This window comes from Hyperolius riggenbachi, chromosome 1 (genome assembly GCF_040937935.1).
Source record: "Hyperolius riggenbachi isolate aHypRig1 chromosome 1, aHypRig1.pri, whole genome shotgun sequence".
Lineage (NCBI taxonomy): Eukaryota > Metazoa > Chordata > Amphibia > Anura > Hyperoliidae > Hyperolius > Hyperolius riggenbachi.
In genome coordinates this window covers 631,772,094-631,799,828 of record NC_090646.1, presented here as the reverse complement: position 1 = coordinate 631,799,828, position 27,735 = coordinate 631,772,094, and the positions used below count along the sequence as shown (strand labels likewise).

At 46.6% G+C, this 27,735-nt stretch overlaps 1 protein-coding gene across 6 annotated transcripts in view; it reads left to right on the top strand.

Annotated features, from left to right (window-relative positions):
* Positions 1–27,735, top strand: part of ADAMTS12 (ADAM metallopeptidase with thrombospondin type 1 motif 12) — a 244,707-nt gene that overhangs the window by 144,479 nt on the left and 72,493 nt on the right. For all 6 annotated transcript variants that reach the window (XR_011023643.1, XM_068251244.1, XM_068251243.1 and 3 more), the window contains one exon: positions 24,994–25,204. Coding sequence is in view for 5 of the 6 variants with exons in the window: in XM_068251244.1 (XP_068107345.1) it covers positions 24,994–25,204 (211 nt within the window). In the remaining variant the exon portion in view is untranslated. The remainder of the gene's footprint in view (positions 1–24,993; positions 25,205–27,735) is intronic.

The window sequence follows — 27,735 nt, the reverse complement described above, 5'->3', positions numbered from 1 at the left end:
TCAGTGTGATATGAGATCGGTACAATGTAAGGTTCAGGATATATCACATGCAAAGTATGATCAGAGGTCATCGGGAACAATTACACCCTTGATTTTCTTCAATACTTCATCTTTATGGTTCTTCCTTTTTTCTTTCAAATGTGAAAATCTACTTTTTAAATGGACCCTGAGCAGTACACATAATACAAATTTTTACTTACCTGGGGCTTCCTCCAGCTCACTGTAGGCCGCGAGGTTCCTGGCGTCCTCCTGGATTTTTTCTGCGTCCCTCCGGCGGCTCCCGTTACCGGCGACACCCGGGCTATGCGCTATCACGGCAGACGGCGTGACTTAGAGTTAGAAAACCAGGCATGTGGAGGACTGTCACGGCAGCCGCCATAATGACGCGTAGCGGCCGACATTATGACACCATGCTCGAAGATCCAGGAAGAGCGGCCCAACACCCGGCCCGGGTGTCGCCGTTAACAGGAGGAGGCTGGAGGGACGCGGAAAAGAGCCAGGAGGATGCCGGGGGACCTCGCGGCCTACGGTGGGCTGGAGGAAGCCCCAGGTATGTGAATTTTTTTATTCTGTGTACTGTTCAGGGTCCCTTTAAAGAGGAGCTGTTAGGTATACGGTCTAAGAGGAAAAAACACATATATCAGTAGCTAAATATTGGCTGTACTTACATTACATATGCATTTCACTGTCGACGTTTGGATTTCACAGAATTTTTATATAGTATTTGCAGAGATTGATGCTCCTGACCGCTCATGGCAGGTTTCATCTTTGACTGTCTTGTATGAAGCCAATTGTGATGTAATATCCTCCCTTATCCTGCTTCCTGATTGATGATTCTTTAGCCCTCCCAAGTTCCAGCCCTCAGACACTCCCACCAGTCTCTGGTCTAATGGGGCATATTGACTGTCACTCTGATTCAAATCGGATCATTGAAATGATCCGGATCTTTGAACTGAATCTTTGAATGATTTGCAGCAGAGTGAGATTAGCTGCAGTTCCGGTTTCTTCCAGACATTCACTGTGAACCGAATCTCGGATGATTTGACTAACAAAAAAGAATCGAATCAAAGATCCTAATCGTTCATGATCCAGACAACACTACTGTGCAGTGAATATTAATTAGCCATGTGGCTAGGAACAATAGCGGACTCCTGCAGTATACTCTAACAGAACATGTGCACTGTAAACAGCACATTGATTTTTCAAAGGCTGCAAGATACAAGCTGCTGTAACATAAGTCTGTAACTTCCCACTGTGAAAGCAGCCTTAGGGTGGGATAGGGAAATGAAGGGGAGGACCAAGGGAGTGCAGTAGGGAGAAGAAGCAGCCCCAGCATGCTCTGCAGTATGTGTTATGCGGCCTGTCAGCCTCCTTAGGAGCTTGGGAATAAAGAGAATTGCTATTCAGCAAACATCAAAGTAAGAGAGATTTTTAACTTCAAGGACTTTCGAGGCCAAATGTTTAAAAAAAACATAAAAAAAGTTATATACCTGTGTAACTTTGTAGGACACGGAGGACGCCGTCCACGCCCTCCGTGCCCTTCCGCCGGGTCCCCGCTGCTCGTAGCCCCCCCCCCCCCCCCGGACGGCTCCCGACCCCACGGCCAGGGTCGGGCTCTCTGCCTGTATCAAGATGGCCGCCGGCCCTGGCTGCGCACTCCGCATTGCTGCTAGTGCGGCTGCGCAGCTCCAGGGCCAGCCCTCCGATCCACGCATCCTGTTGCAACAGGATGCGTGGTTTGGGGGGCTGGCCCTGGAGCTGCGCAGCCGCACTAGTGGCAATGCGGAGTGCGCAGCCGCGGCCAGGGCCGGCGGCCATCTTGATACAGGCAGAGAGCCCGACCCTGGCCGTGGGGTCAGGAGCCGTCCGGGGGGGGCTATGAGCGGCGTGGACCCGGCGGAACGGCACGGAGGGCGCAGACGGCGTCCTCCGTGTCCTACAAAGTTACACAGGTATATACATTTTTTTATGTTTTTTTTAAACATTTGGCCTCGGAAGTCCTTTCAGTATTGCCTTTTTGGTTCCTTCTAAACTGTTTAACACAGGAGAATAGAGGTTTAAATTAGCTTTTGCAGCCTGACAGTTACTCTTTAAGGCAATCCCCACCAGGAATGTAGCAGTAGAAGTGGTGTAGCTAGAGATTTACGGGCACCATAGCAAAACATTCATGGGGCCATCAGATGCATTCTTGAGATATACCACCTGCCCCCACCCTATGGATATGAGTTAATTTGGCAATTAAAATTCTCATACTATCTACCCTGCATATAGTCCATGGGCACTTAGACAAAATCAAAGGGTGAAAGAGCACAAGAAAGTTAATGATGACTACATCAAGCACCGCCTGGGCCCCCTCTGCTCTAGAGCCCCATAGCAGCTGTGCCAAATGCTCAGATCTCCTTAACACATCAGAGCGCAATTTGCACTGCACCTTTTAGCCGTGGTGGCTCTTGATCACTCTAGTGAGATTGCCATTTGTCATCAGGACAACAGTATAGAGGGACAGTGCCACCAGATGGACAGAGGGAAAATTGCAGTGCTGGATCTCATGGAGGTAAGTAAGTAAGTGCAGGGGCTGCCGCAGATCTCTCTAGCAGTATGATTTTTTCCTGCGTTCTAAAAACTTGTGAAAAACATGTACCGCTTTTAGACCCTAAGATCTGGAAATGATCCTGCCGCCAGGGAGGTTAATCACCTCAGAGGCATGATGCCCAATCGGACTGACGCACTCTCTGAACTGTCACCACTGGCTTCAGCCCTGTTTATAATGCCGTTACATCAACATACATTTACTATAATACACAGTATGGCAGGTTCAAAAGGCATCTGGCTGCTTAGATTGGAGAACACGTCAGTGTTTATTTATACGTTGAAGCATGACTTGTCCTCTTGTTCTGTCAGGAGCAAACCTCTTTCCATAGATACAAGAGTCAAGTGTTTCTTGGCATCTACAACATTAATGGACCATGCTTAGTTTAACCTACCACGGCAAGAAGATCAAAATGATTCATTGCTCACTGGAGGATGACTTTGTGTTCTGAACTGGTCTTCAGCACATTTCTTCATGATATTTCACATTGTTATTAAGACCCCGTGAAAGGAGCAGGTGGTGCGTAATAACTTCCCATTGCACGTAGCTGTCAGTCACTGGATGGCTGCTGAAGCCACCACCATATCAGTTATGATTAGTGCAGAATTTGGTGGTAAGAGATAGTAACTTTCAAGAACCATACATTTCTCCCATTCCTGAACACCCCACAGATATATACATGCTTTTATTATTATTATTTATTCATAAAGTGCCAACATACTCCGTGGCGCTGTACAAAGTAGGAAAACAAACAAGGGGTACATCATGATACAAATAATGATATACATCCAATATGGACACGGGTACAAAATACAGAACTGGTGGTTACAATGACAGATGTAACATGATGAATAAAATGTAAAACGATGCAAGCTATGAAATGAGATGAATATCAAATTCCAAGACACAAAAGGGAGAGCTTAAAAAATAAAAATATTGGCAAATCTCTTTTTCTTCTCTTCTTTAGCCTTGGCTGCAAGGCAACTTTGTGCATCCTCCAGGACTTTACCATAAGGCACTATAGACACGTGCCAACAGGCACCTGATGATGGAAAGGGGGGGCACTCCCCTCCCCTAGTCCCTCCCTCCTTCCCTATGCTAAGTCCTGAGCAGAGTGTAAATGAGAGGTTACGCACCCAGCTCTCTGCATTCCACTGACCAGATCTCCCTTCAGTCCGGGGCACCTCTAGCTACTTAAAACTGAGGTCCCTCTAGCTACCTAATACTAGGGGGCACCCCCAACTATTTATTATTAAGGGTACTTCTGGCTACCTAATACTTGGGTGCAGGGCCGGATTTAGGCCAAGGCCTCCTAGGCCATGGCCTAGGGCACCACAGGAGCAAGGGCACCAAAGCAGCTGGCTAAACTGGTGCAGCATTTGCAAGCTTGCAAATGCTGCAATGCAGGGAGATCAGGCAAGCGCCTGACTGCGGTACTCTGCTGCTAGCCGCCTGTGCAGCAGCCACCTTGCTCTCTGTGCATGTTTGCATTGTGGCTGGCAGCTATGGACTTGGGCAGCATTGAAGACGAAAAGGAAGAGGAAGCTTCTGCACTGGAGACTGAATGGGGGGGGGGGGGGGAATTAAGGGAGTCATCTGGCTACCTATACTGGAAGGAAAGGGGGAGGAGTCATCTGGATATGTATACTACAGGGGAGGGGTCATCTTGCTACCTATACTGGAGGGAAGGGGGGGAGGAGTCAGCTGGCTAACTATACTGGGGGGGGGGGGGTCATCAGGCTACTTATACTAGAGGGAAGGGGTAAGGGGTAATCTTGCTATCTATACTGACAGTGGCCTTGGGCGGTAAAGAGTACAAATCCGGCCCTGCTTGGGTGCACCTCTAGCTATTAATACTGAGAGTACTTCAGGCTACCTAATACTAAGGGTCATCTGTAGCTACCTATAATGGGTAAGGGGGAGGTGACAGCTGGGACAGCCAGCACACTTGCGGTGCGATTTCGGCAGCTGTTTGTAGGTTCATGGAGGGTGAAGTCTAGGGTGCCAGGACATCTGTGCCTATAGCTCCTGTGAGGTAAATCCGGGCCCGCCCCCACGCATTCTATATCTCCCAAATGTTAATTTTTCATGCCTCCGCAAATTCCTGCAACCGTTACTGTACTACAATGTAACACATTGCACTTGAAAAAAAAAACAATGTGAATATTTAGAGGTTGCAAGTAAAATATAAACACATGTAATAGATAGATAATAGGTTTATTTATAGAGAGGTATACAACAGTAATGCTGGGAATACACGGTTTGTTTTTGAGGTGATTAGATGGTTTGATAGATAAATTCCGACATGTCCGATCTCCCTTTCGATCCTTTCGCCACTCGATTTCTGATAGACGCAAATGGAAAAAGATAAGAAAAACGAGCGGAAGATAAGAGAATCGACTGCGGAATCGAGCGGCAAGACAATCGAAAGGAGAAACGCGCGGCATAAACGAACCGTGTATTCCCAGCATAAGAGGAACTACTGATTTCTGATCATTTTTCAGACTGATTTTACATTGAAGAGATCAGAAAATCAGAATTCAGATTGAACCTTTCGAAAATAATCGAGTTGACTCATCTTTCTGACAGGAAATTGCATGGTGTGTACCAGGCATTGGGGGGGGAGATTTAATTACCTTCTAGGCATAGTGTCCTTATCTTATCTGTTGGAAGCTTTCTGTTATTTGCATGCTAAGAAAAGCTTGATACTGTACCTAAGAAAAAAAACAACCTCCCACAATCCCGCTGGAACTGCACAGTGTTAGGCAAAGGCATGCAGACCTGGTAGAAGAGTTGGAGGACATATAGGGAACTATTTTAGAAAAAATACCAGTTTTCATATATATTTGAAGCAGTATTTATTTTTGGCAATTTCTATTTTTGCATGTTACAACCCCCTTTAAGAGTGCGGCATGTTTTGTTGGTCATACACCATAGTATACTGAGAGGCTAGTATGAGCCTAAGATCTGGCAGGTGCATTCATCTTTCTCCGACACCGACAGTCCATAATTAGCAGTGACATTATATGCCGAGTGCCAGGCAATCATTTTATTGAATATGTGTAATGCAAACTATAGTTTCTTGAGTATAATAAAAATAGTGGCATTATGAAGAAGTCCTCCCATTGATACTAGCCTCTCTCTCCGGAGATCTGCTTTCCTTCTGGGAGTCAATTAGAGGCAATTAAAGTCGATATATGGGCTGTAATGATAGCAGCACACACCGTCTTGACATTTCAGCTTTTCATCCAAATCCTGTTTTATCTTGGAAAAAGTAATGACCTTTATTAGGCTTAATTGAGATCTCCACGTTTATAAGCAATTAGCCCTGCAGACTTAAGGCTAGTACACACTAGCAATTTTGATTGACCAATAATTGCTCAATTTTACCACCTCCATGTAGTATGACCATTTACCTATATCATCTGCATAGAATTGAAAATCTGTTTGGCCCTCATACTACATGGAGGTGGTAAAATTGAGCAATCATTGGTCAATCAAAATTGCTAGTGTGTACTAGCCTTTAAAGAGTAACTCTTCTCAGGAAGCATCTCTCTGTTTTCAGTGGACTGCAACACGGTTTTATCAAGTGCATGAAATGGGAGTGCAAGAAAAATGGGTGCCTGTTTTCGTTACTAAAATTATCATTAATATCTACCGATATTCTTCTTTTTTTTTTAAGTGTAACTAGTGTAAATTATCAAAATAAAATATTGTTATATATTAATAATATTTTACTACAACTTAAGCTAACCCTACTCTGACACAGACCTCCCCCCCCCTCCCCCCCCCGGGACGACTAACCCTAAGGCTGGTTTCACACCAGCGGTGCTCCCTGCCTGGGCATTGGCCAAGCATAAAGTGACAAGCGCATGACGTGCGCTTGCCGTCACTTCCTGCTTCAGGTATGCGGAAGTGGATGTCGCGTTGTCACGTCAGTGCTTTTCTAAAATCATGACTAACATGACTTCCGGGCGGACGCAGATTGCCGCAACTCGATGCAGCGCCGCAGCGTTAACGTAGTTCTTGACATGCGTCGGGGATGCAACAAAAACTTCCGTCGCGTCGTAGTATGAAAGCCTCCATAGACTTTCATTGCATGGCAGTGGGGTGTGGTAAAAAATACCTCACCGCCTCGGTGTGAAAGGGCCCTGAACCCCCCCCCCCCCCCCCCTCCTGGCACCTCACCCTAAAACCCTCTACTGAGGGACATGCTGGAGTGGAATTGCCGCTGAAAATACTGCAGAGAGTTTAATCTTAAAGAGAACCAGAGATGAAGCACCCTCTTGTATTTTACCTTATAAATCAGTGGGAACATGACAGTAAACACCTAATCTGCTCTTTGTTTCATTGTTCTCTCTTTAATCTGACTGTTATCACCTCTAATAAGAATCCCCGACTAAGCACTCAGTCTAGCTTTGCTACGGAAAGATTATAGCTGAGTCTGTCTTCTCTGGTGTCTTTTCAAGCCCAAGCCTGCCCCCTTGTGGCTCTGCTATAATGACTCAGCTATAATTATTCCCTGCAAAGCCAGACTGAATGCTCAGTCCGGGATTCTTATCACAGCTGATAACAGACACTTTTAGCAGTGAGGATGAAACAGAGAGCAGGGTAGGTGTTTTCTCTAATGTTCTTACTGATATATATGGTAAAATACACAAGGGTGCTTCGTCTCTGGTTCCCTTTAAGCCTATTTTGTTGGTCCGTAGTTGAATCAGCCTCTGAATTTGGTGAGCCTCTGGTTTGTCTAAGTGTGAGCACTGGGCACATGTTGGATCAAACAAGGAGGTGTTGGCTAAAGGAACTGGTTCTTTGAACCTTTATTATGCTATGTATGGTTTTCTTGTGTCTCCCTGAGTACCTATATAGGGGAAAGGAAGACGACGAGAGTGACATTCATCTGAAAAAACGAACTAGCTGATCTGTGATCAAATCAGCCACTGAAAGCTGGAGAGAGTGTATAATATTGCTAAAAGATTGAAGCATATTGCTGAAAACAGTAGAACTTTCTACAAAGGAACTTTTGCTGCTGACTGTGGGGTGTGAGCGCTGTACGGACACTTTTTAACATTTTACAGGGGAGGTGATACCCCCTATTCTGTATAGCGACCCATCTGACAGAACTGCTCAGTATCCTGTAGGGGCTGGGGAAGTGCCCATACCAACCTCTATACATAAGCTGTTTGTATTAGGAGAGGAGCGCCCATACTACTTTTGTATAGATTTTAAATGAATTTTATTGAGAAATTGTGAAAATATCACCCAGGAGAAATCCAAGGAGAAAAAGTGAATTGCATATGGGCCATGTTCTCCTGGTACCTGCTAGATCGACCATTTGACTAATTTTCAGCTGAAATCAGTCTAAAAGATTGCTCAGTCCAGATGGAAAATCTTGGTTGATCAGCAGGTGATTTTAGAGGTACGTTTCCACTTGTGCGGCGCGATTTGCTCGCGGAAAACGCGTCAACTAATCCGCATACGGTTGCGGATTCGTTGCCGTTTTCATGCGGATTTTCACACAGAATCGTTCGCGATAACAACGCGATTTTAACCATGTCAATGCAGGCAAGCATTGACATGGGTTTTTAAACGAAATAGCACGCAGAAACGCCGGGAAAACCGCAAGACTCAAGTGCTTGCGGTTTTCCTATTTAGTTACATGACCGACGATTCGCGTGCGGGTGTGCGGTGTGCGAATTTTGACGGCTCTGCTGTGCGAGCCGCACAGAATTCCTGACAAGTGGAAATGGCGCCATCCACTTGTATTGGTTGAGCGAATCTGCATGCAGGAAACGCATGCAGATTCGCTCTAGTGGAAACGAGCCCTAAGAGTGTACTGTATGGTTTCTGTAATTTGTCCTATATACCATATTGATTGAACCTCAAAAGTCTCTGTACCTCACTGTAATTTGCAGCATGTGAGCTGTCTTTTGACCCACACTGTCAACTGAGTAGCATTTGTTTTCTGCTTTCTATAAAACGATAAAAATATATACTTTTTGAAATTACCTTTTTTTGTCCTTTTATAATCAACTATCCGACCCGCGGCGTAGCATACGCCGCATAAGAGGGTAGAGGGCAGGAAGGGGGTAATGGGCACAGCGGTGGGGAGGGGGGTTGGACCCCCCCTCAACTGGGTCCCCGTGTGCACTCCCCCTCCAGCTTAAGCTCAGCAGGAACCCCCCCTCACCTGGGTCCCCCACGTGCGCTTCCCTTCCTGCTTAACCTTTCTGGCGGTAACCCCGAACGTAGTTCGGGGTAAGCCGCGCAGGAGGTTTTCTCAGGCCCTTCTGGGCCGATTTACTTAATTTTTTTTTTTGCTGGACGCAGCTAGAAGTTTGAATTTTTTATACTGCCAGGAGGGTTAAGCACAGTAGCAGCCGACACTATTAGTAAGAGGTAGCGGGCGGGGATGACTCACCTCTTCCGTGTTCCATCGTGCGTTCCACTGTCGTCACTTCCTGCAATGCCGCACACTGTATTGGCGTAATTTGCCTTTTTAAAACAGAAGGGAATCTGCAATAATTCAGCTATAAGTGAACATTTGTGGTTGCCCACAATGCACTGCTACTAATTATGCAAATTACCCCTTTTCCCCCTTGGTAAGCCAAGCAAGCATCCAGAGCCGCTGGTGTATAGCAAGCATATAGCTTTATATTTTACACAGTCCTATCAAACCCACATGTAGATAGCCTGTTTCAGACTTTTGGTCCTCATCTGTACATTAGCAAGGATTGATATGGCTGTATGAGATAGGGCTTGGACCAGTACAACAGAGTAACCAAGCAGCTCAGGGTGACCCATACCATTCGGAATGTATAGGTGGATAAAAGGGACCAAAAAGACCTCCTACTAAAAAAAGCAAAGCTTGGTGTAATTTGCCTTCCTAAAACAGAAGGAAATATGCAATAATTTAGCTATAAGTGAACATTTGTGGTTACCCACAATGCACTGCTACTAAATATGCAAATAATTCCTTTTCACCCTTAGTAAGCCAAGCAAGCATCCAGAACCACTGGTGTATAGCAAGCCTATAGCTTAAAATTTTACACAGCCATATCAAACCCACATGTGACAGCCTGTTTCAGACTTTTGATCCTCATTAGTACACAGCAGGGATTAATATGGCTGTATGAGATAGGGCTTGGACCAGTACAATAGAGTAACCAAGCAGCTCAGGGTGACCCAAACCACTCAGAATGTATAGGTGGATAAAAGGGACCAAAAAGACCTCCTACTAAAAAAAGCAAAGCTTGGTGTAATTTGCCTTCCTAAAACAGAAGGAAATATGCAATAATTTAGCTATAAATGAACATTTGTGGTTACCCACAATGCACTGCTACTAAATATGCAAATAATTCCTTTTCACCCTTAGTAAGCCAAGCAAGCATCTAGAACCACTGGTGTATAGCAAGCCTATAGCTTAAAATTTTACACAGCCATATCAAACCCACATGTGACAGCCTGTTTCAGACTTTTGATCCTCATTAGTACACAGCAGGGATTAATATGGCTGTATGAGATAGGGCTTGGACCAGTACAATAGAGTAACCAAGCAGCTCAGGGTGACCCAAACCACTCAGAATGTATAGGTGGATAAAAGGGACCAAAAGACCTTCTACTAAAAAAAAATCAAAGCTTGGTGTAAGGGCCTGTTCAGACTATGGCCTTGATTCATAAAAGTGCTGTCGGTAAGGTAAATCCGTGCGGGGAAACACCGCTGTCGGTATTTCAGCCTTCTGGGTGGTCATTCATAAAAATGTTTCTAGTTGTGATAGGAGTGCGGAGATATCCCGCTGTAGGCTGGCGTTAGGCTGGCGGTAGGCATGCGGAAACAGGAGAAGCTGGCAGAGTCCCTCCGTGCGGTGTTCTCTCTGCTGCTGCTTGGGAGGTCTGTCCCATTCACTGCAATGTATTCCGCATGCTTCTCGCCACATCAGAGATAGTGGTAATCCCCGTCTGCATACCGCTTCCTCTAATCTTTATGAATTGACATTTGTTACTTTTGTTAAGATAATCACCGCGCAAGGCGGTGATTTATCACTCTGCTCGGGAATGTCGGCTTTTCATGCGGAAAGAGGCTTTATGAATACAGATTTTGCTATGTGGTCGGTAAAGTGAGCTGTTTTCAGCATTTCCGCATGCGGGAATGCTTTATGAATCGAGGCCTATGTGCGTTTCTAGCCATTTTTTCCAGAACGTGTACAGGCAGACTTTCCGCATAGAAACGGCTACTAATGTTTTCTAATGGTCTTGTTCACATGTATGCGTATGAGACGCATACGTTTCTCATCCACATTGCTGCACGCAGTTCTGTGCGTCACGCATAGAAACGGACGCAATGAAAGTCTATGGACGCGTATCAAAAACGCGTACTATTGCGTTTGTAGCGTACGTTTCCCTCTGCGGTTCCCATAATTCTTTTTTTCCCCGGGTCACGAGTGTGTGCAAAACGCAATAGAAAACGCATTCGAATGCAAGAAAAACGCGTGCGTTTTTCAACTTGCGTTTCTTTTAATTTATACACTGACAGTCTGAACAGGCCCTAATTTACCTTCTTTAAAAAGAAGAAAATCTGCAATAATTCAGCTATAAATGAACATTTGTTATTACCCACAATGCACTGCTACTAAATATGCAAATTATTCCTTTTCACCCTTGGTAAGTTGAGGAAGCTAATAGCTTTAAGTTTTACACAGTCATATCACACCCACATGTGACAGCCTGTTTCAGACATTTGGTTCTCATCAGTACATAGTAGGAATTGATAAGGCTGTATGAGATAGGGCTTGGACCAGTACAACAGAGTAACCAAGCAGCTCAGGGTGACCCAAACTACTAAGAATGTATAGGAGGATAAAAGAGACCAAAAAGCCCTCCTACTAAAAAAAAGCAAAGCTTGGTGTAATTTTCCTTTTTAAAACAGAAGCAAATCTGCAATAATTCAGCTATAAGTGAACATTTGTGGTTACCCACAATGCACTGCTACTGAATATGCAAATTATCCCTTTTTGCCCTTGCTTTGATATGACACTACTTCTTCTTCTTGCTTGGACCAGCCCCTTCTTCTTGCTTGGACCGGCCCTGGGGGCAGGGCACTACTTCTTCTTGTTTGAAGGTTGAGGCACTTACTCTATTATATATATAGATTTATTTAGGTAAAAATAATAGAGAAATTGAGAGCCCACTATAGTGTAGTATTTTTCTCCAATATGGTTACAAGATAACAATCTAAGATATACTCACAAAACTCTTCTGCGCCTGCGTAGTAGAGCAAACCCGACAGAGGTCGGGTATTTCCGCCGATCTCCGTATGGTTTGCCGCAACAGCGCCCCCGTTGGAGACAGGAAAAGTAAATAAATCAGCGCTTGTCAGGCTTGTCGAGGGAGGATTCCGGGACACTTCGTGGGAGCCAGCGCTGGACTGCCAGCAGCTACAGGGGAGGGGGAAGCCTCATTGGGACCCTGATGCTTCCCCCTCCCGAGGGGAGTACCCCCATGGGAAATTTTTTGGGTTACAGAGTCTCTTTAAGAAGCCGCTCTCTGTACGCAGGAAAAACGGGGGTGGACTCCTCCACCAAAGGTGGACTAGTGATACTTGTCTCATACAGCCTTATCAATCCCTGCCATGTACTGATGAGGACCAAAAGTCCGAAACAGGCTGTCTACATGTGGGTTTGATATGGCTGTGTAAAACTTAAAGCTATAGGCTTGCTATACACCAGCGGTTCTGGATGCTTGCTTGGCTTAACAAGGGCAAAAAGGGATAATTGCATATTTAGTAGTGGTGCATTGTGGGTAACCACAAATGTTCATTTATAACTGAATTATTGCAAATTTCCTTCTGTTTTAAGAAGGCAAATTACACCAAGCTTTGCTTTTTTAGTAGGAGGGCTTTTTGGTCCCTTTTATTCCCCTATACATTCCTAGTAGTTTGGGTCACCCTGAGCTGCTTGGTTACTCTGTTGTATCAGTAACACAGAGGCGCCAAAAGGATAAAACAATGTTCAAATCAAAAATGGGGAAGAGGTACTCACCTCCCCATAGAAGATTCCACAAGATAAAAGTCTCAAAAATATTCTTTAATAATGTACTCCAATAATAGCGACGCGTTTCGTGGGAGTACCTCTTCCCCTATTTTTAATTCAAACATTGTTTTATCCTTTTGGCGCCTCTGTGTTTCTGATACAACTTACTTAGGTGAATTGTATGTATGCACCTCAGCTCATTTGGCTTTGCATACTAACCGTTATCGGTCTTTTCCTTCTTCCTGAAAAATACGTTTTGTGAATGTGCAGTTCAGTGAATAAGAATCTGGATATACATGGGAAAAGAATGATCGTATGACTTTGGAAACGGAATAAGATGACGCATGTTTTCTACGAGTTTCTTTGGAACTCTTCTGTTACTAAAATGCCAAATCTTTTGACTTTAGTTTGTTCTATGTACTGCTGTCCTTGGATAAGCAGAAATTCAGTGAAGTCAATACACTTGAGCGCCTACATGTGTACTTTCCAAAGAGCGCCATTTGCTTATCTGGCTGTGGCTTCTACATTGTTATCATACTGTGCTGTTTTTTTGATAAACAATATTCAGTTGTTATCGAGTATCTTTTCAAGGCAATCCCATTGTGGCTGTTACCAGTGACTGCTGCCACATCAATCAAGTTCTCCCCTCTTTTGAGATTCTCGTTATTATCTGTTCTTAGCGCATCTTCAAGGTTTTGAAGCACAATTAGGGAGCTGTACTTGTCGGCGTTTCCATTGTGTGGAACGTCTTTAAATAGACTCTGTAACAAAATTTTCAGACTTATTTTTTCTATCCTATAAGTTCCTATACCTGTTCTAATGTGGTCTGGCTTACTGCAGCCTTTTTTAGTTGCACTGTCTCTGTATTATATCTAATCTTCTTTCCTTTGTCGAGCTTTGTCGACCCAGAGTGGAATGTGCTGTGATAGGGAGAAGTTATGCACACCTCCTCCACGCCCCCTGCAGGCTCTGTGTGTGTGCTTTGTTTATCAGTCACAGACAGCTCTCTGCTCACAGCCAGCTGGTCTGTGACCTTGTGAACAGCTGTGAGTGCAGAAAGATCAGTTCAAAGCCCAGACAAGCAGCCAAGGCAACAAGTGGGAGAAATATTACAGCAGTGAAGTCACATTTGAGAGGAGCCTCTGCAAACAGGCACCTGCTCTGATTATGTATTTCCTGTTTGGCGGCCATCTTCATTGTTTACAAAAACAATGAATAAAACAGTGATTTTATCACCAAGAAATCAGCAGGAGCAGCGAAAATGTCACGGAGGGGGCTAGAAGACTGCAAGCAGGCTGGTACTTGTATTTATGTAAGATTTTTTCACAGTACAGATTCTCTTTAAACATTGATGTACAACCACCAGTTATGACTTACCTGATTATGTCCATAAGTGGAAATAGGTTTGAAAAATTAATAAAACATTTTGAAAAAAAAATTGATGTACTATCAATTCATCATAGAAAAGTTTTACAGAGAAGTTTGACAAACTTGGCCTTGGATTTTTTAGCAGAAAGGGGGTGCATAAAATCTCCCGCTCTGATTACAGTATACATTAACTACTAATAGGCTTTCCCGAAAGGAGTAGATATTCCCATCATTGTTTTCGCTGAGTCCTGTAGATCGAAGAAACAAGATAATATAAAAATTATACTTTAGTTTCACTTAATTTTAAATTTAATTTGACTACAATAGCATTATAATATAATACAATTTTAATTTTTTTTATTAAATTGAATATAAAGACAGGTAATTTGGACAGGTAAAACAGGTAACTACGAAATTAGGTGTCATCATAGACCGAAAATGTTAATTTGCCACTATGGCGCAACTAGTTATTAAATTGGGTGCTGGGGGCTCCAGAGTTTGGATATTATATAGCTGTACTCCAGCTAACAGAGTAAGGTTGACAATTGGTGCCTGGGCTTGGCTATTCTATAGACAAACCCAGATCAGCTGGGATGGGGGGCTGGAGATCGGACATGTCGGAAATGATCTATCGAGCTATCTTAACCACCCTGGCGTTCTGATAAGATCGCCAGGGCGGCTGCGGGAGGGTTTTTTTTAAATAAAAAAAAAACTATTCCATGCAGCCAACTGAAAGTTGGCTGCATGAAAGCCCACTAGAGGGCGCTCCGGATGCGTTCTTCTGATCGCCTCCGGCGGCCAGAAGTAACACGGAAGGCCGCAATGAGCGGCCTTCCGAGTTTCGCTTACCTCGTCGCCATGGCGACGAGCGGAGTGACGTCATGGACGTCAGCCGACGTCCTGACGTCAGCCGCCTCCGATCCAGCCCTTAGCGCTGGCCGGAACTGTTTGTTCCGTCTACGCTGGGCTCGGGCGGCTGGGGGGACCCTCTTTCGCCGCTGCACGCGGCGGATCGCCGCGCTGCGGCGGCGATCAGGTAGCACACGCGGCTGGCAAAGTGCCGGCTGCGTGTGCTGCTTTTTATTTCATTAAAATCGGCCCAGCAGGGCCTGAGCGGCAGCCTCCGGCGGTGTTGGACGAGCTGAGCTCGTCCAGACCGCTCAGGTGGTTAATGGCTCAAAAACGAGCCGTGTATTCCCAGCATGAAAGCTTGGCAGATGAGCTTTTTGTCCCTAAGCTTTTACAAAGGACTAGGGGACATGATCTAGAGTCTGGATCAACAGGGATATGTGAGGGAGCAGGCTGGTGTTGTACTTAAAGGGACACTGTAGGTGGTCGGGGGAAAATGAGTTGAACTTACCCGGGGCTTCTAATGGTCCCCCGCAGACATCCTGTGCCCGCGCAGCCACTCACCGTTGCTCCGGGCTCCGCCTCCGGTTCACTTCTGGAATTTCAGACTTTAAAGTCTGAAAACCCCTGCGCCTGCGTTGCCGTGTCCTTGATCCCGCTGATGTCACACAGACCATACTGGGCCTGCGCAGTACGCTCCTGGTGACATCAGCAGGATTGAGGACATGGCAACGCAGGCGCAGTGGTTTTCAGACTTTAAAGTCTGAAATTCCAGAAGTGGCCCGGAGGCGGGGCTGGAGCGTCGGTGAGTGGCTGCGCGGGCACAGGATGTCTGCGAGGGACCGCTAGAAGCCCCGGGTAAGTTCAACTCATTTTCCCCCGAACCCCCTACAGTGTACCTTTAATTTTCTAGTTGAACTTGATGGACGTATGTCTTTTTTTCAACCCAAATGACTATGTAACTATGCTCATATCATTGGTTCAAATGTCTTCACAATGCAGAAACTACAATTAATAATTAAATGTATACTTATCCAAGTTGGAATGTCTAGTCTACTCCCCCCCTTTAAGTTTTCAATATTGCTTTTTAGATCCTCTTACATAACAAGTGATTCATGTTGTACAAAATACATTTAAAGATTTACATTTTTTTTTAGACTAGTGAAATCTGACCTATTTTTCTACTTGATGGAGTAATTTAAAAAACATTTTGCCTATATACCATACACTGTTACTGAACAGTCTGATCATTTCTTATTTTATAATTTACTGATTTCACTATAGTGCTCCTTTAACAGTTAGCCATATGTTTTTCTTTTTTTTCTTTATCGCATTAAAAGAAATCATGGGCCAAAAGGTGTCATTAATTTGATGGGACTCCACCTACTATGTCCAGCCACTTACCTAAAAGATAAGCAACTGCATAACAACCTTTAAAGAACATTTCTTTGTTACAGCTTACAGAACTCTTGCAATAAATCTGCAGTGTCTACTTCCTGGTTTCATGGGAGCACACAAAGAGTTAACCTCCTGTGTTTACATATTACCGTAGCACATTGTCACAAGAGCCCCACTGGCCGTGAACACGCAAAACCGTCCGATCCGATTCTAGCACACAGATTGAGAGCTATGGACGCAATCTGCGTAGAATTGGCGGAGTTTGAGCGTCACGACGCAGTAGGGAGCCTGTGAGGTTACGAAAATACACTTTTACTCCAACCCAGGGGTAGATTTGCCACCATCTCTGTTTTCTATCAGCCCAGAGAAAACTGCTAACTGGCTATAGACCTGTGAAACAAACAACCGGTTAAAACTGTGCAATTCCTATCTATCTATCAAAACAGTAGCGTCCCTTCGGAAGTTTAGGTCTCGTCTGTGTATACTGAATAGAAGGTTTTACTGAGAGGTAAAGACCTTTTAAAAAAGCCTTTATTTGTTACAATATAAATAATTAATATATACAGACAATCGTGAACAATTAAACGATGAGAGACAGTGATAACACAGTACATAAAAGAAAAAGGGATAAAAAGAACGAATACTTATGATTCTGTGGAAAGTCCGTTCGGGAAAAGACAAAGTTCCTTTGTTGCAGTTAGTTCGCAATATGGCCGAACCACATGGCCGTTGCTCCGCCTGCAAGATGGCCACTGCTATTTCCCCAAGCAGTGGCAGTCTTTTCGGTATGATGGAAAGTGGGGGAATTGGCTGGGGGTCCTCATGCAATCAGTTTTGAGCACTGACATTTCTGGGCGGAGTCTCAAGCTCAGCCCAGGGGCGTGTCAGGCAGTGAGTTCTCAGGGGAGGAACTTCCAGCCATCCACAAAATATGTCCAATTTCATACCCCGCCGGGGTTTTGTCGCACATGCAAAACGATTTCATATTCAGATTGGGCTGAGAATACACGTTCATAGGACATCAAACTTGCAATATTTGGGGCGCACGGGGACCCCATTATTCATATCTCAGCCCCTGCTCGGGTTACCTGGCTATGTCTAGTATCACCATATTCTCCAGAATTAGGGAAACAAAATTATGTAATTTTCATATTCCTCCCATGGATGGTATTTGCAAAATGTGACAAAGTTATCAACACCATGCATTCCATACTCAGTTTAGTCGGTGCCGTCAAGACTGGGAGGAATGTAGGTGTCAATAGACCTCATGCTGTGCTAGCTTCCCCTGTTGAATAGACTCTGTTGGTATTTCAGCTCTGCCCAATTAGCACATTAGTGTCACCAGAGCTTTTCCGGGAGCCTTAACAGGATTTCTTGCTAAACCAGGTTGCTTTAGCCATATGCTAACGCAGGCCCATTCAGCCCTCATGGCAAAAGGGGGGGGAAGGCAGGAAGGAAAAACTTCTATTTTAAAAATAAAGAATGTCAGTTTTCCGATCACGGTTGCGATCGGACAATCGGCCGCGAATCCTCGGACGACTGGGCGTCGCCCGGCGTCACACCTCCCCCTTCCCGAGCTCTGCTCAGGGAGGTGTCAACAGGACGCCTTCCGTAGCAGCTATTGGCGCTGTTGGGTCGGGTTCCCCCTGACACCGCGACAGCCCATCAGCGTTTTGGTGTCGGCTGCCTGCTTTGTGTTGGATCGTAAAGTCGTACTGCTGCAATGACAGGCTCCACCGTAGGAGCTTGCCGTTGGTTCCAGCAGTACGGTTTAGCCAACTCAGGGGATTGTGATCAGTGACGATCGTGAAGGAGCGGCCGTACAGATACGACTGCAGTTTCTGTAGGGCCCACACGATCGCCAGGCACTCCTTTTCAGTTGTGGAGTAGGCTACCTCTCGGGGCAGGAGCTTCCGGCTCAGGTAGAGGATAGGGTGTTCATCCCCCTTTCCATCCACCTGGCTGAGGACTGCGCCGAGACCGTAGTCAGAGGCATCGGTTTGCACCACAAACCGACGACTGAAGTCTGGGGCCTGAAGCACAGGGGCGCTTGCGAGGGTCTGCTTCAAGGCCTGGAAGGCATTCTCGCAAGCGGGGGTCCAGCTAACAACCTTGGGGTGCTTCTTGCTAGTGGCATCGGTCAGGGGCTTCGCCAGTGTACTATAGGCGGGAACAAATTTCCTATAGTAGCCGGCGGTCCCCAGGAACGCCTGGACCTGCTTTTTCGTGATAGGTCGAGGCCATGCCAGGATGGCGTCCACCTTTCCCGTGTCAGGTTTCAGGGTGTTACCCCCCACCCGGTGACCTAAGTACTGCACCTCGGTCATGCCAATCTGACACTTACTCGGTTTAACCGTCAGATTGGCCATGGCCAGCCTCTCTAGTACCTGGGACAGGTGTTTGAGGTGTTCTTCCCAGGTGGGGCTGAACACCGCAATGTCATCCAGATACGCTACAGCGAACCCTTGCATTCCCTCTAGCAGGTCGTTCACGGCCCGCTGAAACGTGGCGGGGGCGTTCTTCATCCCAAAGGGCATCATCGTGAACTCGAAGAGGCCGAAAGGGGTGATGAAGGCCGACTTTTGCCTCGCGTCAGGTGCAAGTGGTATCTGCCAATACCCCCGGCTCAGATCCATGATTGATAGGTACCTGGCTGATGCCAGTGTATCTAGCAGCTCATCAATGCGAGGCATGGGGTAGGCGTCTGTAGTGGTGATGGCGTTCAGTTTCCTGTAGTCTACGCAGAACCGAGTTGTCTGGTCCTTCTTGGGGACCAGGACAACAGGGGCTGCCCAGGCACTACTGGACTTTTGAACCACCCCTAACTCCAGCATCTCCCTCACCTCCTTCTGCATGTCCGCCTGTACCTCGGGAGAGACACGGTAAGCGGATTGCCTGATGGGGGGATGGGTACCTGTATCTACCCCATGCACCGCCATACTGGTCCGCCCCGGGATACCGGAGAAGGTGTGCTGGTACTGGCCCAGCACCTTCTGTAACTGCTCTTGCTGGGCTGAGGCGAGCTGTGGATTGACGTTTAGGTCGCCGTCCACATCTCGTACGTCAGCCAGCAGGTCTAACAGGGGGTCTGCCTCTCCCTGCTCTAACCGGCTGCACACTGGCAGCGCATACTGGGTCCTGTCATGGTGGGCCTTCAGCATGTTTACATGAAAGCTCTTCTGCTTCCTGCCCCCCATGTTCACTAGATACGTCAGAGGGTTTAACCGCTGCACTACAGTAAAAGGCCCCTCCCAGGCTGCTTGCAGCTTGTTCTGCCTCACGGGAAGAAGGGCATATACCTTGTCACCCACATCAAATGACCGCTCTCCAGCAGTGCGGTCGTACCATGCTTTTTGTTTGGCCTGAGCCTGGGCCAGGTTGTTGGTCACTACTGCGGACAGGGACTCCATTTTGTCCCTGAACTTGAGGACGTAATCGACCACGGAGACATCAGTGGGGTCGCCCTTGCCCTCCCATGTCTCCCGCATCAATTGTAAGGGTCCTCGGACATTCCTCCCATACAGGAGTTCAAACGGGGAAAACCCGGTTGACTCCTGCGGCACCTCCCTGTACGCAAACAACAGATGAGGCAGGTATCGTTCCCAGTCCCCACCTTGCGACTCAACAAACGTGGTCAGCATTTGCTTCAGCGTCCCGTTGAACCGTTCACACAGTCCATTGGTCTGCGGGTGGTAGGGACTGGAGACAATGTGCGTCATGTGTATCTTTTTGCACAGGGCCTCCATGAGTTCGGACATAAACTGGGATCCCTGATCGGAGAGCATCTCCGCAGGGAACCCGACTCGGGAGAAAATGTTAAGTAGCGCGTCTGCTACCTTGTCCGCCCTCAGGGAGGAAAGCGCCATGGCCTCAGGATAGCGGGTGGCGTAATCCACCACCGTCAGGATGTACCTTTTGCCACTGCTGCTGGGAGTGGGCAATGGTCCAATTATGTCGACTGCCACTCTGTGAAAGGGCTCACCTATGATTGGCAGTGGACACAAGGGAGCCTTGCGGGGGTTCCCAGCCCGTTTTACCTTTTGGCAAACAGTACATGAGCGGCAATAGTTGGTCACATCGATCCGCATCCTGGGCCAGTAGAAATGACCCTGGATACGGTCAAGTGTCTTGTGGATTCCCAAGTGCCCTGCCAGGGGAATGTCATGTGCGGACTTCAGCACATGCCCCCGGAAGGCACTGGGTACCACAAGCAACTTGGTACCCACACTTGTTTCACCTTCGGTGGGCTGTACAGGCTCGCTGTACAGCTTACCACCTTCCCAATATACCTTGAAGGTATCTTCATTCGTGAGGGGCTCCGAAGCCTGCCTTCTGAGTGCCTCGAGGCTAGGGTCAGTCTGGAGTGCTTGCACAAATGCAGCACTCTCGCTCTCAGCCAGCTGGCCCGTGGCATATGCAGTTAGTGGCTGAAGGCTACCATCCCTGTGGTCAGAGGAGGGGGAGGAGGCCGGAACCTCTTCCACCTGCTCTGAGCCCAGGTTCTGAGCAGCGCGGCTGCGTGTTACTGCCAGTACAGGTACACCTTCAGACTGGCACATACTGGCATTACTCACATCCTGGCTGCATGCATGAATTACAGTGACAGGTACAACAACATTTTCATCACAAACAATCGGTATATCAAACACAGGTACCTGTGACACAGGTACTATTGGACTCGGTACCCCTGGACTGGGCACATTCAACCCACCTCCCCCCTGTTCTTGCCCCTTGGTGCAAAGTACCTTAGTGTGGGCGGAGAGTCCGTCTCCCTCCTGGCAGTCTGAGGGGCTTGGGGCAGGTTCATAATAGGACACAAGCTTGCCCAGGTCGGTCCCCAACAAAACTGGGACCGGCAGTTGGTCCAGGACCCCAACAACCTTCTCTTGAACCCCCACCCCCCAATCGATGGACACCCGAGCCTGGGGAATGCGAGAAAGAGTGCCCCCCACTCCAGTGAGGGTAAGGTATTTGTCAGGGAGGATATTTTCCGTCGGGACCAGGTGCGCACGCACCAGGGTGACATCCGCTCCAGTGTCGCGGAAACCGGTAACAAGCTGGTCGTTCACTGTAACCAGCTGGTGGTTGCTCGTAGCGGAGTGGATCCCTCTCCCACCTGCGAACATGACGTTGTTGGGTGCTCCCGGCTGGGGTGCGCTGGCTGGCGGCAGTTGCCGTGGGCGAGGTGTAGGTGGTGCAGGAGCTGGCGCGGTCTGCCTCCGCTCCGGGCAGTTAAACTTCATGTGTCCGGGCTTGCGGCAAAAGTGACAGGTGATGCCCTCTGTTACTGCAGGCCTGGACGCAGCAGCTGCGCTGGAGGGCCTCTGGGGCGCACGGCTCACAGAGGTAGGAGAGTCTGCAAAATTGTGGGACTGACCTCCTCTCCAGCTAGATGGGGCAGTCCTGCGGGTCTCCGGCACCCTGGTCGTTGCAAAGGTCTCAGCGAGGTCTGCAGCGACCGTCGCTGACGCCGGTCGGCGCTCCAGCACAAACTGGCGTACATCAGCCGGGCAAATGTTCAGAAACTGCTCCAGGACGATTAAGTCCTCCAGGACACCGTAAGACCCTTTAGTGAGGCCTAGCGTCCACTGGCGGAGTGTGGTGAGCAGACTGCTGACCACATCTTGATAAGAATCAGTAGATTTTTTCTGCCAGGACCTGAACCTTTTCCGGTAGGCTTCTGGCGTCAGCTGGTACTTAGTGATTATAGCCTCCTTTATAGCGGTATAATCATTGTCCTTTTCCACAGGCAGCTCTGAGAAAGCATCAAGCGCTTTGTAGCGCAGCAAGGGTGTCAGATGTCTGGCCCACTGGTCTTGGGACAGACGATACTGACGGCAGGCCTTTTCGAAAGACCTCAAAAACAAGTCAATGTCAGTGTCTTTTTCGATATTAGCAAATTTAAATTTTGCACTTACTGGAGCGGCAGTCCCTTCAGCAGGGAGGCTGGGCGTTGAACTCCGGCTGGCTTGCTGCACTTTCGCCATGTTCAGCTCATGCTGTCGTCTCTCCCGCGCCTCTGCAGATTGGCGTTCCTCTCGCTTTTGCTCCGCCATGTACTGCAGGTACTTGTCCACATCAGTTTCCATCAGCTTTTGCAATGCCTGCTGCATTACTGGATCAACATAACTGGACAGTCCAGTACTGGCCGGTTCCAGGCGAGTACTTTCAGGGGTTCTGGGGTCGGGGATCACACTGACAGCCTCCTGCGTATCTGTTGCCGCATTGCCCGCGGGTTGCTCAACCTCGGTACGCACAGGATCTTCAGTCTCTGGTTCCCCTCGACTTGCGTTAGATGAGCCGGTGTCCTCCACAGTGGACACCTCCAGCGTCCGCAGATTCTGGCTATCCCATCGGTACAAGTCCGTTATCAGGTCCTGCTGTTTCTTGCCGCGGATGTCCATGCCTCTCGCCTCGCACAGACTCTGCAGGTCGGATAGGACCATGACCTTGTAATTCCCGGACATTTCCATGCCAAATAAAAGAAAACTTAGGGGAGGGGTACTGGTTACACAGTCTCTCGGTATATATGAAAAATATATTGCACTCAGTCACTACCAACGAATTAGTTCGTTTCTCGATAGGGCTAATTCGATAGCCCTACCTGAGATACTATCAGCACACACAGATCCCACCGCTGCCACCACTGTCACAAGAGCCCCACTGGCCGTGAACATGCAAAACCGTCCGATCCGATTCTAGCACACAGATTGAGAGCTATGGACGCAATCTGCGTAGAATTGGCGGAGTTTGAGCGTCACGACGCAGTAGGGAGCCTGTGAGGTTACGAAAATACACTTTTACTCCAACCCAGGGGTAGATTTGCCACCATCTCTGTTTTCTATCAGCCCAGAGAAAACTGCTAACTGGCTATAGACCTGTGAAACAAACAACCGGTTAAAACTGTGCAATTCCTATCTATCTATCAAAACAGTAGCGTCCCTTCGGAAGTTTAGGTCTCGTCTGTGTATACTGAATAGAAGGTTTTACTGAGAGGTAAAGACCTTTTAAAAAAGCCTTTATTTGTTACAATATAAATAATTAATATATACAGACAATCGTGAACAATTAAACGATGAGAGACAGTGATAACACAGTACATAAAAGAAAAAGGGATAAAAAGAACGAATACTTATGATTCTGTGGAAAGTCCGTTCGGGAAAAGACAAAGTTCCTTTGTTGCAGTTAGTTCGCAATATGGCCGAACCACATGGCCGTTGCTCCGCCTGCAAGATGGCCACTGCTATTTCCCCAAGCAGTGGCAGTCTTTTCGGTATGATGGAAAGTGGGGGAATTGGCTGGGGGTCCTCATGCAATCAGTTTTGAGCACTGACATTTCTGGGCGGAGTCTCAAGCTCAGCCCAGGGGCGTGTCAGGCAGTGAGTTCTCAGGGGAGGAACTTCCAGCCATCCACAAAATATGTCCAATTTCATACCCCGCCGGGGTTTTGTCGCACATGCAAACCGATTTCATATTCAGATTGGGCTGAGAATACACGTTCATAGGACATCAAACTTGCAATATTTGGGGCGCACGGGGACCCCATTATTCATATCTCAGCCCCTGCTCGGGTTACCTGGCTATGTCTAGTATCACCATATTCTCCAGAATTAGGGAAACAAAATTATGTAATTTTCATATTCCTCCCATGGATGGTATTTGCAAAATGTGACAAAGTTATCAACACCATGCATTCCATACTCAGTTTAGTCGGTGCCGTCAAGACTGGGAGGAATGTAGGTGTCAATAGACCTCATGCTGTGCTAGCTTCCCCTGTTGAATAGACTCTGTTGGTATTTCAGCTCTGCCCAATTAGCACATTAGTGTCACCAGAGCTTTTCCGGGAGCCTTAACAGGATTTCTTGCTAAACCAGGTTGCTTTAGCCATATGCTAACGCAGGCCCATTCAGCCCTCATGGCAAAAGGGGGGGGGAAGGCAGGAAGGAAAAACTTCTATTTTAAAAATAAAGAATGTCAGTTTTCCGATCACGGTTGCGATCGGACAATCGGCCGCGAATCCTCGGACGACTGGGCGTCGCCCGGCGTCACACACATAACTTGGCACACACCTCAGCACAGTTCAGACAGAGCTGACAGCTCAAATTACACTTGTGATTACTTGAAAATGAGGGGATTTTAGACAAGTCTGCTTTAAGCACTGCATTTGTTACCAGCCATCAACACCCAATTGCTATTAAGGACTAATGGTAATTGGGATCAGATACTTAAAGAGGAACTCTAGTAAAAATAATGTAATAAAAAAAGTGCTTCATTTTTTACCATAATTATGTATAAATGATTTAGTCAGTGTTTGCTCATTGTAAAATCTTACCTCTCCCCGATTTACATTCTGACATTTATTACATGGTGACATTTTTACTGTGGGCAGGTTATGTAGCTGCTCCTAGCTGTTTTGGCTGTTACAGACAGCTGTAAACAGCCATTTCCTGTCTGTGAACATAGTTACATTGTGGCAGTTTGCCCAGAGTACCGCGGTACTCAGAGCTTTTTGTGGGAGGGGTTTCAGCACAAAAATCAGTCATACAGCGCCCCCTGATGGTCTGTTTGTGAAAATCATTATATTTCTCATGTAAAAGTGGTTATCAGCTACTGATTGGGATAAAGTTCAATTCTAGGTTGGAGTTTCTCTTTAATTGTGATACATGTTCATCTAGATTTTTTTCAGATAGCTTACAACTTCCACATAGAAACTACAGGGGACATGTTCTAACTGATGGGTTATGGTGTGTTTGTTTGCAGATGGTGGGCTGGTGAGTGGCAGGAATGTTCAACCACGTGTGGTCCAAGTGGTGAGAAGAAGAGGACTATCCTATGTATTAAAACAGTGGGTTCAGATGAGCAAGCCCTTCCTTCCGAGAACTGTAATCATCTCACCCAGCCCAAAAGCTACGTGTCGTGTAACAGAGATATCTTATGCCCATCCAGCTGGTCAGTGAGTAGCTGGAGTCAGGTAAGTTTCCATTTCAAGCTGAATATACAGTGGCTTGCAAAAGTATTCGGCCCCCTTGAAGTTTTCCACATTTTGTCTCATTACTGCCACAAACATGAATCAATTTTATTGGAATTCCACATGAAAGACCAACACAAAGTGGTGTACACATGAGAAGTGGATCGAAAATCATACATCATTCCAAACATTTTTTACAAATCAATAACTGCAAAGTGGGGTGTGCGTAATTATTCGGCCCCCTGAGTCAATACTTTGTAGAACCACCTTTTGTTGCAATTACAGCTGCCAGTCTTTTAGGGTATGTCTCTACCAGCTTTGCCCATCTAGAGACTGAAATCCTTGCCCATCCTTCTTTGCAAAACAGCTCCAGCTCAGTCAGGTTAGATGGACAGCGTTTGTGAACAGCAGTTTTCAGATCTTGCCACAGATTCTCGATTGGGTTTGGATCTGGACTTTGACTGGGCCACTCTAACACATGAATATGTTTTGTTTTAAACCATTCTATTGTTGCCCTTGCTTTATGTTTAGGGTCGTTGTTCTGCTGGATGGTGAACCTCCACCCCAGTCTCAAGTCTTTTGCAGACTCCAAGAGGTTTCCTTCCAAGATTGCCCTATATTTGGCTCCATCCATCTTCCCATCAACTCTGACCAGCTTCCCTGTCCCTGCTGAAGAGAAGCACCCCCAGAGCATGATTCTGCCACCACCATATTTGACAGTGGGGATGGTGTGTTCAGAGTGATGTGCAGGGTTAGTTTTCCGCCACACATAGCATTTTGCATTTTGGCCAAAAAGTTCCATTTTGGTCTCATCTGACTAGAGCACCTTCTTCCACATGTTTGCTGTGTCCCCCACATGGCTTGTGGCAAACTGCAAACGGGACTTCTTATGCTTTTTTGTTAACAATGGCTTTTTTATTACCACTCTTCCATAAAGGCCAACTTTGTGCAGTGCACGACTGATAGTTGTCCTATGGACAGATTCCCCCACCTGAGCTGTAGATATCGGCAGCTCGTCCAGAGTCACCATGGGCCTCTTGACTGCATTTCTGATCAGCGCTCCCCTTGTTCGGCCTGTGAGTTTAGGTGGACGGCCTTGTCTTGGTAGGTTTACAGTTGTGCCATACTCCTTCCATTTCTGAATGATCGCTTGAACAGTGCTCCGTGGGATGTTCAAGGCTTTGGAAATCTTTTTGTAGCCTAAGCCTGCTTTAAATTTCTCAATAACTTTATCCCTGACCTGGCTGGTGTGTTCTTTGGACTTCATGGTTTTGTTGCTCCCAATATTCTCTTAGACAACCTTTGAGGCCCTCACAGAGCAGCTGTATTTGTACTGACATTAGATTACACATACAGGTGCACTCTATTTAGTCATTAGCAGTCATCGGGCAATGTCTATGGGCAACTGACTGCGCTCAGACCAAAGGGGGCTGAATAATTATGCACACCCCACTTTGAAGTTATTTATTTGTAAAAAATGTTTGGAATCATATATGATTTTCATTCCACTTCTCACGTGTACACCACTTGGTTTTGGTCTTTCACGTGGCATTCCAATAAAATTGATGCATGTTTGTGGCAGTAATGTGACAAAATGTGGAAAACTTCAAGGGGGCCGAATACTTTTGCAAGCCACTGTAGTTTAATGAAATTTGAATGCAAGGAGATTTTGCTTCTCACGAATAAGCTCTCCTAATAGTTGAGGTGCGAACCAGGCCCATTGACTTTTACATTGACCAGGAATAGCACTTGTAATTTATACCTTTTTTAATGGACTTTTCAAAATGCACCAGGTGCAGACATTTTCAACAGTCTGTCCAGTCTTCTCACCACCTTAGTCAGGAGATAACTAAAGAAACACATTAGTTTTTTGCATCTGTAATGAAAACAAAGTTTTCTTTAAAAACAAAACATTTGCTGGGTTTTCCATAGATGACGCTACTTACTGGTATTCCTAGCACAACAGGCATTGTTAAAATTGTTCACAGGCCTATATGCAACTAACTTTTTCTCTTCAGTTTTCTCCTAGGAGATTACATTTCATCTTCTGTTTAACCTCCATAGCGGTACCCCCGAGTCAGGCTCGGGACGGAAATCCACAGCTCAGAGCGGTAATCCCGAGCTCTATCCAGCGGTATGATTTTTAGGGTATAAATGCTTGTGAAAAAATTGCACCGCTTTTAGACAATAAAATCTGAAAGTAATCATACCGCAAGGGAGGTTAAAATACTTTTCAGCACTTTGCACTGTCAACATTTTTTTTAGTGTTTTCTTGCTTGCTGCTGTTCAAGAGGCTTTTAATTGACAAGTTGTGAAAATGTCACGAGGAGAAAAGTCAGGAGAAAAAGTTAATTGCATATGGAGGCTTGTCAATAAAATGCCTTTTAAAGAGAACCCGAGGTTGGATTTAATGACGTTACTTGGGCACAGAGGCTGGTTGTGCACACGATCACCAGCCTCTGTTGCCCTATGGTGTGCCTCCAGAACCCCCCTGCGCTCTGCTATCCCCAGTGCCGTGCTAGTGAGGCTGTTTA